This window comes from Camelina sativa, chromosome 13 (assembly GCF_000633955.1).
Source record: "Camelina sativa cultivar DH55 chromosome 13, Cs, whole genome shotgun sequence".
NCBI lineage: Eukaryota > Viridiplantae > Streptophyta > Magnoliopsida > Brassicales > Brassicaceae > Camelina > Camelina sativa.
The window spans coordinates 11,941,652-11,953,906 of record NC_025697.1 but is presented as its reverse complement, the minus strand read 5'-3'; the positions used below and the strand labels follow the sequence as shown (position 1 = coordinate 11,953,906).

The 12,255-nt window shown below is 36.2% G+C and overlaps 3 protein-coding genes across 4 annotated transcripts in view; all 3 read left to right on the top strand.

The window, feature by feature from the left end:
• Nucleotides 1,967–4,697, top strand: LOC104736498 (alcohol dehydrogenase-like 6). The gene is made up of 10 exons (XM_010456498.2): nt 1,967–2,368; nt 2,444–2,580; nt 2,662–2,699; nt 3,075–3,397; nt 3,480–3,562; nt 3,639–3,714; nt 3,791–3,852; nt 3,923–4,018; nt 4,119–4,280; nt 4,361–4,697. Exons 1-10 carry the CDS (start codon nt 2,311–2,313, stop codon nt 4,475–4,477), a joined length of 1,152 nt encoding a protein of 383 aa, XP_010454800.1. The 5' UTR covers nt 1,967–2,310; the 3' UTR covers nt 4,478–4,697.
• LOC104736499 (sterol 3-beta-glucosyltransferase UGT80A2-like) lies at nt 4,775–8,859 on the top strand. Of its 2 annotated transcripts, none has more exons than XM_010456500.2 (15): nt 4,775–5,023; nt 5,135–5,206; nt 5,292–5,391; nt 5,481–5,623; nt 5,743–5,813; nt 5,891–5,972; nt 6,054–6,155; nt 6,248–6,303; nt 6,578–6,612; nt 6,948–7,158; nt 7,318–7,527; nt 7,627–7,686; nt 7,798–7,837; nt 8,227–8,448; nt 8,546–8,625. In XM_010456500.2, exons 1-15 carry the CDS (start codon nt 4,943–4,945, stop codon nt 8,558–8,560), a joined length of 1,500 nt encoding a protein of 499 aa, XP_010454802.1. In that variant the 5' UTR covers nt 4,775–4,942; the 3' UTR covers nt 8,561–8,625. The 2 variants fall into 2 exon arrangements, with proteins under 2 accessions (XP_010454802.1, XP_010454801.1); XM_010456499.2 differs by having other exon boundaries at nt 4,776–5,023; nt 8,570–8,859.
• LOC104738154 overlaps nt 9,356–12,255 on the top strand; it is a 23,578-nt gene continuing 20,678 nt past the window's right edge. Inside the window, exons 1-9 of the mRNA XM_019234547.1 lie at nt 9,356–9,671; nt 9,774–9,851; nt 9,929–10,041; nt 10,142–10,235; nt 10,329–10,372; nt 10,550–10,618; nt 10,922–10,983; nt 11,395–11,602; nt 12,053–12,121. Of these exons, the coding sequence (XP_019090092.1) occupies nt 9,575–9,671; nt 9,774–9,851; nt 9,929–10,041; nt 10,142–10,235; nt 10,329–10,372; nt 10,550–10,618; nt 10,922–10,983; nt 11,395–11,602; nt 12,053–12,121 (834 nt within the window). The 5' untranslated portion in view covers nt 9,356–9,574. The remainder of the gene's footprint in view (nt 9,672–9,773; nt 9,852–9,928; nt 10,042–10,141; nt 10,236–10,328; nt 10,373–10,549; nt 10,619–10,921; nt 10,984–11,394; nt 11,603–12,052; nt 12,122–12,255) is intronic.

Here is a 12,255-nt window from a genome sequence, read left to right as displayed (position 1 = left end):
CTTCCTCCCTTGGAGAGATAATCTTGCGTCCAACCTCCTCCACCTTCCTCTGTTGGGTAGATAACCTTGTGTCCAACCTTCTCCACCATAGAGAGAACCTCGGCTCTGCCCTCATCCTGTGTGGAGAGAAAATGTTCACGTCTGTTTGCTATCTTAAAATAGCTTGCTCCGACGACCAATAAACGTCAAAACCTTTTTCAATCGTCACAAAATCTTTTGATAGTAAATAATGCTAAATTTCTCAATGTATTAGTGGAAGTGTCTTTGACACACCATGATGTAGCCTCTTTCTCTGTAACGCTTCAACCACCACATTGTTTAGTGAGCCCATGCCTACTCTCAGTCCATGGGCCCACCTTCCCAAGTGGGCTCTACATCTATTCTCGGCTTGTGGACCAACCCATATTTGATGGCCGGTTTGTTATGTCTGGGAGTCTTTAAAAACTTGATTACCGACTTTAAAATCAACAAATCATATTTTCTTGTGTTTTGTCCTCCCTCGCATAGTTTCGACAATCACTTTCAGAAAGGTCACCCATCATGAAGTTCTCTCAGGATCCTTGACTTAAAAAATAAGTGCATTTTGGTGACATATGTGGCTAAATCAATTCTTTTAAACATTTCCGCAAACCAAGGTGTCAGAGTCTTTGAGCTCCTATGGATCTATCAACAACGATTTATTTTTTCCAATCTATCTATCTATGTTTATCGTACGCTTGTGTTTGATTAGCTTATTTTATCAATTCATTAGGTTGATGAGCTTCTATTCGTTATCTCCCTTTGGGATTGAATGAATAATGGTAACAATTATGTTTGCAAAAAAAAAAAAAAAGGGTTTATGACCAACCAATCAAAGTTGAGAAATTGAAAGAAAATTAATTTGACATAATTAAAGAAACAATAGAAAATTATAAGTATGGTAATATATGAAACCCAAATCATTCAAAGATTAAAATATAAATTAAAACATCTAAAAATACTACAATAAAATTTGAAATACAGTATTAGAAAAATAAGACTCATATATTAATTTTTTTTTTTGTCAACATATTAATCTAAACTATTCCCAACCGAAAAAGGAGAAAGTAGTAGAAAATTTTGGTTTAAGAAAATAAGAAAACTTTACCTTTCCATTAAAATATATTCCCAATTAAACAGAGTTGAAAGCAATGTTTTTGAATAAATTATTTAAATATGAGGTGATCTTTGATTATATAGAAGTGAATACAAAATTTAGAATTAATAATTAAAAGTATATTTTCCTTAATATTTTTTTCTATTTTTTTAATTAATCACTTAAAATTAAAAATAAGTAAATAATATTATAATTTCGAATTTTATGAAATATATATATATATATATAATCTCCTTATAATTATTTTAAAAAACTTTGTTTTTTTTTCTAAATTCTGAAATTTTTATAATTATCTTTTTACTTTATTAATATTTTTTTAAAACAAAATATTTTCTTTTTGTTGTAATCAAATTCTTCCTATTAAATATTTACACATGACAAAATCTCAGATTGATAACTTGACACATTTCAAAATCTTGTTAATGACTAACTTTCAAAACCCAACTTTATATAATAAGATTAGAAAAACTATCGTCAAATTCACTTTTTATATAATTTCTTACTACATGACTTGAATATATGTGTATGTTACATATAACTTATTTTCCAAAAATTATGTATAGCACACATTGTTTTATATATTTTTCTTACTTTGTAAACTAATGAACTTTAGATATGAGAGCATAAATTTTTTTACATGGTGAGAACATTCATATGTGTATTTCATAATATGGCTTTTGTGATTTTTATCGAACCCACTATAAGCCCAATAGTATTCTTCTACCTATCTCTTCTTTAACAAACCCAAATAAGATTTGTTTTCTTTTTTAATTTTCTTGTACAACGGCGTGACAAACTCTACTAGAAATGTCGAGCGCAGAAGAAACCACAAGACCAGTAAATCTGATTCTGAGACTCGAACATTACTCCATTCGACACTGTGTTTCGAATTTGGAACCATATGAATCGGACCATTGCAAGATTAAAAAATATGAAATTTCGGATTAGTTGACGAAGAAAAGGGTTGGTAGCGGGAATCACTTGCATTGCATCTAAAACGTGGGACCTCTAAAGCTGTAAAGTCATCATTTTTAAATGTCGTTGGATCACTTAAGCTCAATGGTGGTTGGTGAGTTCGGTGTTAGGTGAATGAAGAAGCTCTGTTTCTTGCTCTTCTACTTCTTCAGGGTTGTTTAGTTCATTTTGTGCTTGAAGCAATCAAATTTGGGATAACAATGTCGTCTTCTTCTTCTTCTTCCTCCTTGGAACAACCTCGAGTCATAACCTGTAAAGGTAAACAAAATAGGGCTTTTGTTTTCGGTCCTCGTTTATGAAAGATTTGATTTTTTGATTGAGTAATTCTTGTAGCGGCGGTGGCATGGCGTGCTGGTGAGCCATTGGTTATGGAGGAAGTTGAAGTGAGTCCTCCTCAACCTCTTGAGATCAGAATTAAAGTTGTTTGTACATCTCTCTGTCGTAGTGATCTCTCTGCTTGGGAATCTCAGGTTTACAGTTTCTCTCTTTTTACAACAAACCTTGTGTTGAATTTGGCTTGTACGAGTCTCTGATGGAGTCCATTGGAACAGGCTCTTTTGCCACGAATATTTGGCCATGAAGCTGCAGGGTAAGTTACTTCTTTTGATAACCACATTTTTTTTTCAGATTATGCAAGCATAGGAACAAGTTAAGAAAACTAACTTTAGTATCGAATATGTAGAATTTGATGTGGTATTGAGTGTTCTGTTGTCGTTCTTAGTGTGATTTAGCAACATTGTTCCGGTGTTTAGCAATTAGCATTGAACAAGTATAACTAGCTTTGCCAGCTCAGGAACAGACCTAGCATCAGTTAGTTGAGAGGTGAAGGTTTAAAGGAGGGTGAGGAGAATGCGTTTGGGGCATTTTGAATTTGTCTAGGGTCTTGGTATAGGCATTGGTCGAGTGTTAGAGAATAGTTTACCAGTTTGATTACTAGCATTGTGTCCATGGATGTTGTCTGCAGTATAGTGGAGAGCATAGGGGAAGGCGTAACTGAGTTTGAGAAAGGAGATCACGTGCTCGCTGTATTCACTGGTGAATGTGGTTCATGTCGGCATTGCCTCTCTGGGAAAAGTAACATGTGTCAGGTTCTTGGAATGGAGAGGAAAGGTTTGATGCATAGTGATCAGAAGTCACGCTTCTCCATCAAAGGAAAGCCTGTTTACCATTACTGTGCGGTTTCAAGTTTCAGCGAGTACACTGTGGTTCACTCTGGTTGTGCTGTCAAAGTCGATCCTGTGGCACCTCTTGACAAAATTTGTCTGCTTAGCTGTGGAGTAGCTGCAGGTAGACAAAAAAAGTTATTAAAAACTATGAAATTCAAACAGTTATTTGCAATCATAACTGAGAATCTAGGGGGTAATTTCAGGTCTTGGTGCAGCATGGAATGTTGCTGATGTACAAAAAGGTTCAAGTGTTGTGATATTTGGTCTTGGAACCGTCGGTCTTTCAGTAAGTATAAATACAGAAATGTTGATGCTTCTGCTTTAATGGAGTTTGATGTGGGATTAATCTCTCTTATGAGTAGGTTGCTCAGGGTGCCAAACTCAGAGGAGCAGCTCAAATAATTGGGGTTGATATAAATCCAGCTAAGGCTGGACAAGGTATATCATAGCTTTAAGATATATTAGACCTTACCATTTTTCTGGACTAGTTTTGAATGTTTCTTATTTGTTACAGCAAAGACATTTGGCGTCACGGATTTCATTAATTCAAATGACCACTCTGAACCTATATCTCAGGTAATTGATTTAGAGAAAACTTTGTTCCCATGTTGGTGTAAAAATTTGAACCAATGTGTTGGGAATTCAGGTAATCAAAAGAATGACAGGAGGAGGTGCGGATGTCTCATTTGAATGTGTTGGTGATACGAGAATAGCTACAACTGCTTTACAATCATGCTCGGATGTAATGTTTTGTTTTCTATTTTGCTCTCACCTTGTTTCAATTTGGCTCACTATATTGTATACAAATACCTTACAAAATATTTTCAATGTGGATATCTCAGGGATGGGGCATGACCGTTACTCTAGGTGTACCGAAAGTGAAGCCTGAAGTTTCAGCTCATTACGGACTCTTCCTTGCTGGGAAATCTTTGAAAGGCACTCTTTTTGGTGGTTGGAAGCCTAAATCTGATATTCCTTCACTCGTTGAAAAGTACATGAACAAGGTAATATATATCATTAGCAAAATCACTTTTAGTCTATTGAACAGTTTGTTTAAGTGCTCACTCGTTTTTTTGTGGCGCAGGAGATTATGATCGATGAATTGGTAACACATAACCTGGCATTTGATGATATCAACAAAGCTTTTGATCTTATGAGAGAAGGAAAGTGTCTGCGTTGTGTTCTTCACATGCCAAACTAATGCCTTCTCGAGAACACATGTACAGTTTCAAGAGGGATCTGTACTGTACGTTCAACAGCTGAGAAGATCGATTCACTTCTCTGGTTGTATTAAACAAAATTGATGTTTTATCTGTTTTGTATAGCAGTGAGACTCGTTTACCATATGATTAAAGCAATTGAGTGATTAGAACCAAGGACATCGATCTTAAAGATGCAGACTTTATCTACTCAACTTGATACTAGTGTTTCAAGTATTCACATTTACAAAAAAAACGAAACTTTTTGCAGATCAAAATAGTCAAACTTAAAAAATTTCATCTGAACTCTAAAATTACCGGTTCGAGTAGATTGAATTTGACTCTTGTGCCCGTATTTGAAATGCGTTTACTGAATGTCTCTAAAACGCGATTGAAGGTTTCAAACGCACTTCACTGGATGATGTGTATTTAGGCTGCGGTGAACAGTTCATCGAAGCAAGAGTACCATGGAGGAGGAAGCAAAGAGTAGGAAAGCCATCGCTCTCTTCATAGCTTTCGGTACCAAAGGCGATGTCTACCCTCTCGCTGTAATCTCTCTCTGTCTCTACTCTCAGAATCTCGATTCGGATTTTGGGGTTCTCTTAGGAAACGAAACCAAAAAGGTGTGTGTGTGTGTGTGTTTTTTTTTTTTTTTGCAGGCCATTGCCGCAGCTTTCGCTCGTAATCAGCAACATTACTCTGTGGTTTTGATGTCACATTCGGCTCATGAGGTTGGTTGTTTCTTCTCTGAAAGTTCTCGAATTTGCAGAAACTACGTTCTCGAATCAAAGTTTAAAGAGGTTGGACTTGTTGCAGAACTTAAGCTCCCACCTTATCAAAGCGAAAGTTTCATTCTTTCCTATCACTTCTCCTCCTGCTCTGTCTAGTGACTCTCTGGGTACTCAAAACGCCACAGGTCAATTACTCATGATGTTAACTTCGTCTTCAGTTCTGGTTTTCTTCTTACTTGACTTTGACCGTTCATCAATTTTTGGTTTTAATCAGACTCGCTGAGGACAATCTTTTTGGAGGAGAAAGAAAGGATAAAAAGGGAACACAGACAAGAGTGTCTCTCTGCATTCCGAAGCATTTTTGGAAAGGGTCCTTGTATGGAGGGTGATTTCGTTGTCATCAATTTCTTTGCATTGGTACATCTGCTTAATACTCTCCTTTTTACCTGGATTGATGGTGTCTGCTTTATTCTGAGGGATGGTTACAATCATGTGATAGGAAAGACTAACTGTGGTTCTTCTAATTGTACATTTAGGAAGGATGGAGCCTAGCAGAACTTTTTCAGATTCGTTGTGTGGTGGCTGCTCCTTATGTTGTTCCGTATAGGTAACTTTGTAGATTTAAAGTAGAATTTGACATCCTGGAAATGGAAGATGATCGCTTGCAATTCTTCTTTTGTACAGTCCACCAACAGGCTTTGAAAGACAGTTTAGAAAGGAACTCCCAGATTTGTACAAGTACTTGAAAGAAGCCCCCATTGGCAAGGTAATCCAATATGATTGTGGTACGAAACATGTTGTTGATGTTATTTTCTCCTGTACTTTTCTAATTTAGATGCTTTCCCAGGTTAGCTGGAGTGATGTAACTCATTGGATGTGGCCTCTTTTTACTGAAGAATGGGGATCATGGCGATACGAGGAACTCAACCTAAGTTGTTATCCTTTTGCAGTAGGTATTTTTTAGACATAGATACCTAGATGGATACATTGGATTTGTAAATTGATATCGTGAACTGTCACCCGATTTCCTCATCGGTGCAGGATCCAGTAACAGACCTTCCAATTTGGCATTACCGGCCGCCATCTCCCTTGGTCTTGTGAGTTGTGAATTCTCTTGGTGGTAACATCTGATCACTGTGCAATCTATCTTGCCATCACGGTTTTATCTTCATATACCAAGTATTTTCTGCTTACTTGGCCTAATTAATGTACTTTCTTATCTTATATATCCAACACTGGCTGATTATTAACTAAATATTTAGAACTTCGAGACTATTAGTAATTTAGTTGTAATATTACTGATATTAAAGTTTAACCAGATGAGATTGCTTAAGCCTGTCGGTGACCTGTTACTTATTTTCTTTGTGACAGGTATGGTTTCAGCAAAGAAATCGTTGAATGGCCTGGTATGTAGGATGTTTGCTGCTTTTAACGAAAATTTCTGTGCATATTGCTAGCATCTTCTTTATAATATCAGAAAAGCGTGCTTCTGTAGTTTCATTGTTCTTTCTCTTGGGTACGTTGGCAGCTATAGTCCTACCGCTCATGATATCTTGAGAAAAAGGTTAAAAATTGACCTTGAAAGAATTGAGTTGAGTGACCATAGTTAAAGATGACTCTGCTTAAACATGTAGTTGTATTTCTGCGCTGAGAACACATTATAAAATCTCAGAGCAATCGTCGTTGATTTGGCAAAGCTTTTTCCTTTGGATTCACTACAAATCATTTCATCCTATGACAGATTACTGGCCGTTGAGCGTTCGAGTCTGTGGTTTTTGGTTTCTGCCCAATGAATGGCAATTTTCATGCAATAAGTGTGGAGACAATCCTTCTGCAGGGCGCCTGGAAACAGACGATTCTCATAAATGCTCAAACCACACTGAGTTGTATACTTTTATATCGTCTTTTGAGCCAGCTCTACCTATCTTTGTAGGGCTAAGCTCTATTGGAAGGTCTAAATTAAATTTGATCCCTCTGATCGTTTCTGAGTTCAATGCTTTTGTGTTTTCGATACTTTTTTTGTGTCAGATGAAAACTGAGACTCATTCTGTCAGATATTTAACCCATGTTAAATTAGTGTAGGGCAGTAATTGTTGTCTTTGCTTTTGCAGCATGGGTTTTGTAAGGGATCCCCTAGCCTTTCTTCGAGTTCTTCAATCTGTTATCCAGATAACTGGTTACAGATTTATCATTTTCACAGCGGGTTATGGACCTTTAGATGCAGCAATTTGGACCATTGCTAATGGATCAGATACAAGTGAGAAACAATCTTTACATGCGGGAATCTCTATTTTCGACGGAAAACTTTTCTGCTTCTCTGGGTGAGCCAACCAATTTTCCAAATATTTAACTGGACATAGCAAAACCTAATTTACCCTGTGGCCCTATAACCTACTTATTTCTTTGTCTTCCTGAATTAGTATGGTGCCATACAATTGGCTGTTTCGAAGATGCGCTGCTGCTATTCATCATGGTGGCAGGTGAGAATGTCAGCTGGATGCCCTTTCCTGGTGAATATGGACACATAAATAGACGTTAACTGATTTATTTTTGTTGTCTTTTTATATGATTATGTGGACTGTGGAAATCAGTGGTTCTGTTGCTGCAGCATTACAGGCTGGTCTCCCGCAGGTTTGTTTTTGCTTCACAATCTTACATAATCTTTGAACGTGTTTGAATGTGACTTTAAAAATCTTTGATATTAATGGTAAAGCTAATTATTTATCTACAAGGATCAGTTGGAAACTTAGATGTACAGTTGATGAATTCTGTATTGGTCAGAAGAACATGTGATGATCGTTCAATCACTTCTCTATGGTTACGCTGCTGTACTCGTTACTAGTACTTGACCATAAACCAAAGTCTTGTGCACTGCTTGGTTACAAAACATGATTAATGTTCTTAAAGCTATATTTTGTCTCGCATAAGTTGACAGACTAGTATTGGTGTTTCTTTGAATCAGTCTGAAGTTGTAATGCCAAAAAGTGACCACATAATTGTCTGTATATGTGTTTCTACAGATCATATGCCCATTTATGCTGGATCAGTTCTATTGGGCAGAAAAAATGTATTGGCTTGGGGTTGCTCCTCAGCCATTAAAAAGAAACCACCTGCTTCTGGAGAAAACAAATGATGAGAACATCAAGGAAGCTGCACAAGTGGTAGCAGAAGCCATATACGATGCACTGTCAGCAAAAACTAGGGCTCGTGCCATGGAAATCGCGGAACTATTATCTCTTGAGGTAATTCTCCAACTGATTTATAGCTCAAAATCAATGAATCATTTCGGGAAGTCTTCTTTTTTGTAGTTTGAGTAATTTTGGCAACTGATAGTTTTAGGGTATCCAAAAATAATAATTTCAGGATGGAGTCACAGAAGCTGTGAGAGTGCTAAGAGAAGAGGTGTGTGAAGTTTCGGGTAGCAACTAGCAACTGAATATATTTGGATTTGGATGAGCATAGTCATAGATAGAACAACGTAAAACCTTATGTCAAAGTGATGGTTGATCAATGCATACTGATTCTTTCTTCGCCACCAACCTTAAAATAACGTCTTAACTTTCTCTTTCTACTATTTGTGCTTCATTTGATGTACATTGGATCAAAAATTGTAAGACGTTAACTTTCTCCCACGAAACATTTTGTGCTTCCTAGTTTCTACATGTTTATCATGCCAAAAAATAATGGAAAAAAAAAAAACACTTCGTTGAATATGGCTTTTGCTACCACTTGTGCAGCTTCCTTGATGTTCTCATCATTGGAGCCAATCTTGACAAAAAAAATTGAAAACTTAAATCATTTTAAAGAACTTTAGTAATCGATTTTAAAGAATTCAATAACATTTTAAAGAATTTAATAGAACCACTATGGTAAATCATCAAAAATTCCACAACAATTCCACAAACTTAAATGATGTAACTTGTTATTTATTCCACAATTTTATGTTATCATTTACAGCCTAAAGATTTTAAATTTCTTCATATCTCCTGCATGTCAAAAAAAAAAGAAAAAGAAAAAAAAACACTTCATATCTCTTCAATCCAATAAGGCAATAACTTGACAAAAAAGTTGAAAATAAACCAAATCAGATATTAGCCGGTTAGCGTAATCGAAATGTATAAACATTTGGTCTGGTCCGGTTCGGTACGAGAAGGACGAAACCGAAATAAAAAAAACTCGTTTGTTTGGGATTTGGAGAAGACAAGTCTCTCTCTCTCTCTCTCTCGACGAAAAACCCTACGATTTCATCGACTCCTTTACTCTTCTCCGACCACCGTCTCTTTTCTCTTCTTCTTCTTCTTCTCCCGGCGGAGAACAATAAAATTCGATATCGGGGTTTCGAATCGTTAGATAATGAAATAGAGAAAGATGTTTGAAGGACTTGTGCAAAAGCTTTTGTTAGGTTACTTAGGTCGCTACATCAAAGACATTCAGAAAGACCAGCTCAAGATCACACTATGGAATGGTATACTTCTTCACTCGTTCCATCCTTTTTCTAAGTTTCCATATCAACGAACAACCACAATCTCACTGTATTGGTTACAATTTTCGTGGTTTTTAACTGCAGAGGAAGTTCTATTGGAGAACGTGGAACTGATTCTTGAGGCGTTTGAGTATCTGCAGCTTCCAATTGCTCTCAAGCAAGGTGATTATATAGTTAGTTAGTTGATTGAAGTTACAAATTTCGTTTTCTTCGGATCAAATATTTTATTGTTTAATTAGGTCGTGTTGGGAAATTGAGCATTAAAATTCCATGGAAGAAGCTTGGTAGGGAACCTATCATTATTATGCTTGAAGATGTCTTTGTCTGTGCATCACAACGTAATGATCAGGAGGTGATTTCCTTATTCTAGCAGCCCTTTTTTTTTATATACAGGACAAGTCTTTGCCTCTAAACCCATATATATATATATATATATATGTATGTAATTGCAGTGGAGCTCAGATGTGGTTGAGAAAAGAGAGTTTGCTGGTAAGAAAGCTAAGCTTGCTGCTGCAGAACTGGCAAAGTTGTCCAGGCGCGTCTTCGGTGAGCGAATATACTTCATGTCCTACATAGTTTATCTTTAAGATTGTTCCTATACAACATTTGTTCAACCCTTCAATTTTTGTTTTTTCCCAGACAGTCCAGCAGGGAATCCTTATATGTCGTACATTGCTGCCAAGGTGAAATTATGTTCCGCAGGCCTCCTTTTCTTACATTTAGTTTTAGCATCTAATATATTTTTTTTTTCATGTTATGTTTGTTCTGAATTTTAATTTTTGAGGATGTCCTGTATTCAGGTTATCAATTTTGTCCTTGTTTTCTTCTACTATGTTAACTTTCCGTCTTTATTGGCGTAGATTCTTGATAGCATTCAAGTGTCCATCAGAAATTTTCACATCTTATACTCCGATGCACAACCTGAACCAGTAAGTTTCCTGCTTGTTCTTTTTAATTAGTTTTCTAGAATATAGGCTTGTATTTTATTATTCTCCCATTGCAATTGTGGGAACTTATATACATCGTTAATCTTACTATATTATTTGTTTATTCGTGAGAGCATAGCATTTATCATGAAGGATATGAATCTAGATTAATTCAAGTATTTGAGCATGGTGATACTAAATTACTATCTGTCTTTCTTGCGATTTGCTAGAGTATAATATGAATGATCATTTGGTGTTGTCTACTTTCCCACTTTCATATGTTTTACTACTAAACTGCTGTCGCAGGTTCAAGTTGTATTAGGATTGCGATTTTCAAGCTTGACAGTTACTAACCAAAACTCAGTTGGGTAATCTCTTTATGCACCTTTTCTGGCATTTTAAAAATCTATTCTACGCTGTGTTTGATTCCTAGCTGTGCTTTGAATTACATTATTAGACAGCAGAAAGCATACCCACTTTAAATTCTTTCCAGTTGCCTTGTTTCTTCTATGTCACTTGAAACATGTATTCTACTTTCGTATTTGATTCCTTGTAGCTATGCTTCACTCTATGGTAAGGTCATGTGTTTTAAATTATATTGTGAGACAGCAAAGAGTATACCCCACTCTAACTTTCTCCCAACTTCGTCTCTTCTTTCTGCTAAATTTCCTTAATACCTATTTCTTTCATAAGCTAAACTATTGTTGCTAAGACAAGACCTGTGGTGAATATATGTGCACCCTGAAATATCTTGATATGATGTCTGTGTTGAATACCAGGCCATCTGTTGGTAGGGTGAGAGGGGGGCAAGTGAATAAACTTGTGGAGATTGAAGGTTTGGAAATATATTGCGACATGTATGAGGGAAACATGGACTTTCCAAGTGTTGATGAGAAAAGAGTTTTTGACAACTGGTGCCAGTCGAGATTGCAAAGTAATAGATTTGGTTATTTACTGAAGCCAGTCTGTGTTTGCGCAACGTTATTGGTAATGAATCTAAAAAAGTGTCATTGGTTTGCTGTCTTTTAACATCTTTCGTTATCATCTAATCTTTGTTGCTGCTTCAAAGCACTGCATACTTGCTTTAGCTTTAGGGTAGTGTTAAAAATGAGATGCTCAAAGTGGTATGGTATATCTCATATACCAAGTCTCTTTCTTGATTTACCCACATCTCCGATGGAATTTTGGTGACATTTTTATCAATCAATGTTACAAGAAATAATTTTGCATTGCATTTTTGCGAATTCGTTTATTTGTCACCATCAGCTCCATATAGACATTGTATTTGGTAAAAGATTTTTACAGCTAGATGATCATTGATACACTATATATACGGAAAGAACATTGTTGTATACATCAGCTATTGTTTGGGTGCATTTTTTTGTGCTGTATTTAAATTGGCATTCTCCATTTTTCCTGATACACTTCTTTGCATAGGTCAATCGATCTGGAGAGCTTTATGACGATCTACCTCAGTATTCCATCAGCTGTGAGTTGACTGATGTGGTTAGTCCTCAGAAATGCTAAACTGGGTTCAGAGCTAATATTTATTTACTATTTCATGACTCAGTCTAACTTCCACTTGAGCGTTTCAGGTCATGACTCTGAATGAATTTCAGTTGAAGCAGATTCTTATTCTG